The following is a 6611-nucleotide window of genomic DNA, read 5'->3' as shown; positions in this document are numbered from 1 at the left end:
GTGACCTATGGTTGTTAATGTTTGTGTCATTTTGGTCTTTTGTGGATAGTTGTCTTATTGGCAATCATACCACATCTTCTTTTTTATATAAACTCATTTATCCATTCTTATCATAAATAAAGAAACAAATAAAAAAAAAATATTTGCTAAGTTTGGTGTCATTCTCCTCACTCATTACGTCCGAAGTGTTTATTTTTGTTTACAATACGTGATAAGCACACGCAGACATATAAATCAGTAATCACAGCTTCAATAAGACCAACCGCAAGTTTTTAAAACTGACCAAGATATACTAGTACATTAATTAAGTAGACCGTTTAATGACGCAGGAAAGATCATTCTGGATTTAATTTAATATGTGATCAAATAAATATACATTTTGACCTTTACTTCATTCATTAGCAGGTGTAGGCAGTATATAAATCAATTGAGGGATAATAAGTACATATTTGATTGAGTATCGGATTATCATTATATATTAAGATTTGTTTAAGATATCATTGTTTATCTACAGACACAATAGTTTCTATTAAGGCCCATATCACGCGTCTCGTGTTTGGTTGTTGACAGGAAGTTAATCTTACCTTTCGTATAAAAGCCAACTTAGAACAAGTCTTGCTGCAGTCTGACCGCGTGGTTCATACGTGTAAAGAACGATCACAATGAATCCACAAGAAAAAGCTAAATTTGCGTCGTTTTTTAAGAAATCTACAGATAAAACTAATTCCTCTTGGAACTCAAAGAAGATTCTCCAGAAAATTACAAATGCTCGGAAATTGCAAAGAAATATAGTGTCAAATTCCGAAACTCAAAAACCAACAAGTGAAGGCCAGCGGAGGTTTCGAGCAGTAGTACATGTAACTAAAGCAGCAGTTTATAGAGCTCCAAATTTGTTAGCTATCAATTTGGACACTCCAAGAGTTAAACCAGAGATCAAAACTACAGTAACGACAACAAAATTAAAAACTAACATTTTGCAAGGTGTAATTGACAAAAAACTTGAGTTTGACGCTGACATACCATCTGTCAATGCAATATGCTGTGATGAGAAGAATTCAGTTTGGGTAGGATGCTGGAACAGGTCACCAGTTCGTAGTCTCACGTGCCATGATAAAATAGAACCTAAGGAACAATACGATACACCAGTCTCTGATATGACTGTGATGCCATCAGGAGATATTCTCTTCACTAAATTTGGCGATTGTGCAATAAAGAAGCTATCGAGAAAAGATGGAACTATATCTACGTTTCGTGGCTGTATGCCCCTTTACCCAGAGGGTATTCATATAACAAGATCGGGAAACATACTAGTGACTGTTGTTGATGCATCAAATTTCCTCGTTACCAAAACGACCACACGAAAAGTTGTCAAAATGAATGACGCGGGAAAAGTCATTAAGGAAATCGAATATGGAAGTCGCGGACTCAAATTTTTCATTTTACCATACAGAGTAACTGAAAATGTAAATGGTGATATTTGCGTCGTTAATAGAACAGGGGTGTATCTCGGACAAATTGTTGTACTTGATAAAGAAGGAAATTTAAAGTTCACGTATGATGGAAATCCAAGCCAGCATTGCAATGACTTTATACCAATGAGTATAGCTTGTGACAATAACGGTTGTATCATTGTTGCTGATCCTAGTGACTATGCTATACATATTCTGGATAAAACAGGCATTTTGCTTCAATATTTGAACTCTAATAAGATAGGTATTAGTCCGCCTTTGAGTGTTTGTGTGGACCAAAAAGGGTTTTTGTGGGTTGGGTGTATGACAGAAGAGGGGAAACAATCATATACAACTAAAGTATATGCACTATGTTGATACATATGTACAAAATTTAGGGGAAGGTGCAATATTTTTACAAAAATTGTGATGTGTAATATGATGGTATTAAATCTTATTTTAAATAATACTAATTTGGTGTTTTTTTTATTTGATATGATTATTTACATGTATTCACAAATTGCGAGCATCAGAATAAGGTTATTAAGTTCATTGCACTATTATGTCTCTACTTATATTCGTTTTACATTGTACTAGTAGACATATATAAATATTACAAAAATGAGGAGATGAGGTATGATTGCCAATGAGACAACTGTTCACCAGAATAAAATCCAAAGCAATTATAGACCACAACACGGCCTTCAATAATGAATGAAACCCATACTGTATAGTCGGCTATAAAAGATCCCGATATGAAAAATGTTTGTATGTTTGTACGTATAAATAGTGATTATGTTATATATGTCGATACTCTGAATTTGCGTTGATGTTGGTACACAAACAAACAAACAATACGTGAAATGAAGCAATTATATCGTTTAATGAATTTGTGTCTACAAAATCCCATGCACTTAATGATTAATATTTGTCTCAGACTGTTGTGAATGTTGCTCAGTCTTTGGTTTTCTATGTTAGGTTTTGCGTACTACTGTATGTCTAGGTCTTTTTCTTTTGGCGTTGTCAGTTTATTTTCGACTTATGAGTTTAAATGTTCCTTTGGTATATTTCGCCTTTCTTCGATAGTAATTAAAATGAACAAGGCGTAGAGAACAAATAGTAAATTTCGTGCGTCCGAATAGCTTTTCTGTATTTAGATTTATCAGGAGCGCTTAATCCTAAACATTTAAAAGCCATGGATGTATGAAAAAAGTAGAAAGATAAGGAGTGGTATGATCAAAAGGGACACAAAACGAATATCCAAACTGATATAGGATCAAGTTTGAAGGAGGGAGTTGGAACATTAGTTTCTAAATATTTTTTTAATTTATCAACTGGGAATTCGTTTGTTCGCGGTTTTTTTCTTCTAAATTCGTTTTTCAAACTTTATTTTCTGTTCTTGACAATTGGTAAATAAAATTGAGAATGGAAATGAGGAATGTGTCAGAGAGACAACAACCCGACCATAGAGAAGAAAACAGCCGAATGCCACCAATGGGTCTTCAATGAAGCGAGAAACTCCCGCACCCGGAGGCGTCCTTCGGCTGGCCCCCGAACAAATTTATCGCGCCGCGGGTAAATTATCACGTTGTGATTGGTTTAACGCCGTCATGTGGTGACACCCTATGGATCCGTACGGGGTAGACTGGTTCCCGATCGCAATATTATGTATGTTACACGTGAGAGAGTATGCTAAAAGCTAATACCTGGAACGTAGTACATGTACCGGGAACCAGGATACGTAGGGGGTTAGTTAATTTCATAGGGGTTCATGACGTCACATCTACAGTTAATGTTGACGTCAACTATTGATGTTGTTGTATTGCATTGCTAATTGTTTTGCAGCAATAAAAGTCCTGCGTGCGATAAATTCGTTATACGGTTCAATACTGACCCCCTACGAATCCATAGAGGGTAAGTAAAATCCATAGGTGACTCGGCCTACGGCCTCACCCCATATGGATTTTACTAACCCTCTATGGATCCGTAGGGCGTCAGTAGCAAACCACATAACTTATAATGTATACTAGTTCAGTGATAATGGATGTCATACCAAACTCCGAATTATACACAAGAAACTGAAATTAAAAATAATACAAGACTAACAAAGGCCAGAGGCTCCTGACTTGGGACAGGCGCAAAATTGCGGCGGGGCTAAACATGTTTTTTTTTAGATCTATCTCAACCCTCCATCTTTACATCTATTTTGATAAGATTAAAATCTTTTTAAGTCCAATTTTGGGGATATTTGTGTGCGTACAGTGTCAGAAAAACACATTTCATATGATTTTTTCCGATTTTCTGATCGCCTTGATATCTGCAAAAGGGACTTTTTCAGAACGTTTATAATTACTCTAACGAAAAATCATAGCTTCTTTATCATTATATGTAACATATTTTCTACAAACTAAATTCAATCAGCGTACGGGAAGTGTATGTCCATCCTGCTATCGCTACTTAAATCAGCCGTTAAATTGTTCTCTCTATGAATACATGTATTGGATCAGTCAATGTTGATTTCAAAAGTGCAAAGTTACCTTTACATTTAAAACGTCACGTTTCTTGAACGACAGTGTAGAGAAAAGAAATTTTAAGACATTTTGTGAAAAAAAATAGAGGGTATTTTTTATATGTCTATGCTGTTACCAACAATTTTGATAAATTACACCAACAGTATACTGGTAAAAAGTGCAGTAACGTGTTGGAAACCAAATTCACAACAGAAAACCATGATCACTTCACCAAAGGGAGTAATTATTTCACAACAGCATTCAAAAATAAAGAAATTTGTTTATCCTGTTACAATGGTTACAGTAACAGGATAGACAATTGTAGACAGAAACGTCGTTAAAAATTTCATCTTAACATATAGTTGCAAAACGAATGAAATATTTCGTTGTTTGAACTAATCTTAAAGTTATAACGTCTTAATCTTCTCAATTAAGCATTTGCAGGTGCAATACTGATATCGGTAACAGGATAGACAAAAAGGTAACAGGATAAACTTTTATATAGTGATATATCATAAACGTACGTTCCTGTTACCAATGAAATAAAGAGAAAAGTAAGCTTACTTATGAGGGATTTACTTGATGTTGGGTTTATTTAAAAGAGAGAAAAAATGTCGAACAATATGAATTGATATCTTAATTAAACCTGCATTACTGGTGGTAATTTTTACACCCTTTGAAAACCCATTTTTTAGAGGCATTTTTCAGTACAACCTAGAAAATTGGCAAATAATCTATTATTTTACAGAAGGAATATATATAGAAGTTTATCCTCTTAAAAACCATCTAATTGGCTACGTAAAACAAGCTTAAAATTTTATCTAAACCTTTTCTTAATAACCAAAAATTTCTTTTGAAAATGGTAACAGGAGAGACAAAATATTGTACCACCTATCAAAAAATGTTTCTTGTATGACATTATTAAGGTTGCATCTTTTAAAATGTTGCTCTTTAAGTACTGTTTGTTTTGATTTGCTTATGTAGAGGGTTGTTTGAATAAGTAACTTTTAATAAATTTTTCAATTTCAAAATTCGACATTTTTTGAAAATGACTTATACCTCTAGCCAAGGTAGAAAAACCAAACGCATAACAATACGCACAGTAAAACTCAGTTTAAGAAAAGTCCGAGTCCGATGTCAGAATATGAAACAAAAGAAAATATACAAAATGACAATAATACATAAATAACAGCAGACTACTAGCAGTTACTGGCATGCCAGCTCCAGACCTCAATTAAACTGATTGACAGATTATGTCTTCATCATATGAATATCAGGCACAAACTTCACTTTCAACATCAACACTCAAACTTTATACCGAAAAAAAAACATGTTTTATGTTCTTTTGTTTACGCATACAGCGTACAGTTTGATAGTTTTCGTAAACTTTGAAAACAAAATAATCTGATTATTTTTTTTTGTGCGTGCACACACACAGCTATTTTGTATTATTTATTACACTATATTTTAACTTATTTTACCATATTGAATTATTAGATACTATCTGATAATAATCGACCTTTTATATACTTGCTGATCGTCTACTTTATTTTTCCATAGTAGAGGGGCAGCATTTACAAGCGTCCATAGTGTAGAGCACGTTTGAATAACAGTAAATGTAAGAAATTATCGATAAGAATCTGAACATCTAAAAGATCGAGGGAAAATTCAATACTTCGTCTTTTATACTTTTGTTCGAATTGAGAGACCTATGTGTATGGTAAATAAGGTGGGTGATAAATAAGTTTCATATAAACTAGCATTCATAAATTATTTTAGAACTTCGTTTTCGTCTTTAAACCTTCTTTTTCGTTTCACAAAATTGATGAAGCAGGTTTGTAGTGGATATGGTTCTTAATATATTCTGATTTGAGCCATTTTTAACATTGAACATTCTGAGAACGGTACCATGAACCATGCACTGAATTAGTTTATAATCTTCCGCAATCAAAAAATGTTATAAGACCCCCCTTTTTTTGCCCCCCCCCCCTTTTTGCGCATATCATAGACCTCATGATTTTCCCTTCTCCGTCACTTAAGTTTTAATATTGAATCGTTATTATTTGATTTCTTTAGTATACCCTACATTATCTTGTTAAAAGGTATTTGATTACTGTCAATTTTCTTTATAAGTCTACTCTTGCTACTGATAAAAATAAGGATCAGAAACCTCGTCAGAAAATGTGGTATGATTGCCATTGCGACAATACTAACAATCTAATTAAAATATTGATCTCTGATTACGTTATAACAATCTAATTAAAATATTGATCTATGATTACGTTATACTACATATATGAGCTTATATGTAGTATAACATAATCAGAGATCAATATTTTAATTAGATTGACAATACTAATTGACTGAGAAATTATCAACTACAGATCACCGTACGGCCTTCAACAATAAACAATCATGCCCATACTGCATAGTGAGCTATAATAGGTACCGAAATGAATAAATGTAAAACAATTCAAACAAAAAAACTAACGGCCTAATTTATGTACAAAATAATGAACAGAAAACTGATATGTAATACAGCAACAAACGACAACAACTGAATTACAGGCTCCCGGCTTGCACATACAGAATGTAACGGTGTGAAATGTGATAGCGGGCATCCTACCCTCTTCTAACCTCGGACAGTGGTGTA

General features: G+C 33.6%; 1 protein-coding gene across 1 annotated transcript; it reads left to right on the top strand.

The window, feature by feature from the left end:
* Nucleotides 1-611: 611 nt before the first annotated feature.
* Nucleotides 612-1917, top strand: LOC139481487 (uncharacterized). The gene has a single exon (XM_071264860.1). The coding sequence runs from the start codon at nt 663-665 to the stop codon at nt 1824-1826; it is 1164 nt and encodes a 387-aa protein (XP_071120961.1). The 5' UTR covers nt 612-662; the 3' UTR covers nt 1827-1917.
* Nucleotides 1918-6611: the final 4694 nt, after the last annotated feature.

The sequence above is a fragment of the Mytilus edulis genome, chromosome 1 (assembly GCF_963676685.1).
Source record: "Mytilus edulis chromosome 1, xbMytEdul2.2, whole genome shotgun sequence".
Classification (NCBI taxonomy): Eukaryota; Metazoa; Mollusca; class Bivalvia; order Mytilida; family Mytilidae; genus Mytilus; species Mytilus edulis.
Note: the sequence above shows the minus strand (reverse complement) of the source record. Positions and strands in the feature narration are given on the sequence as shown.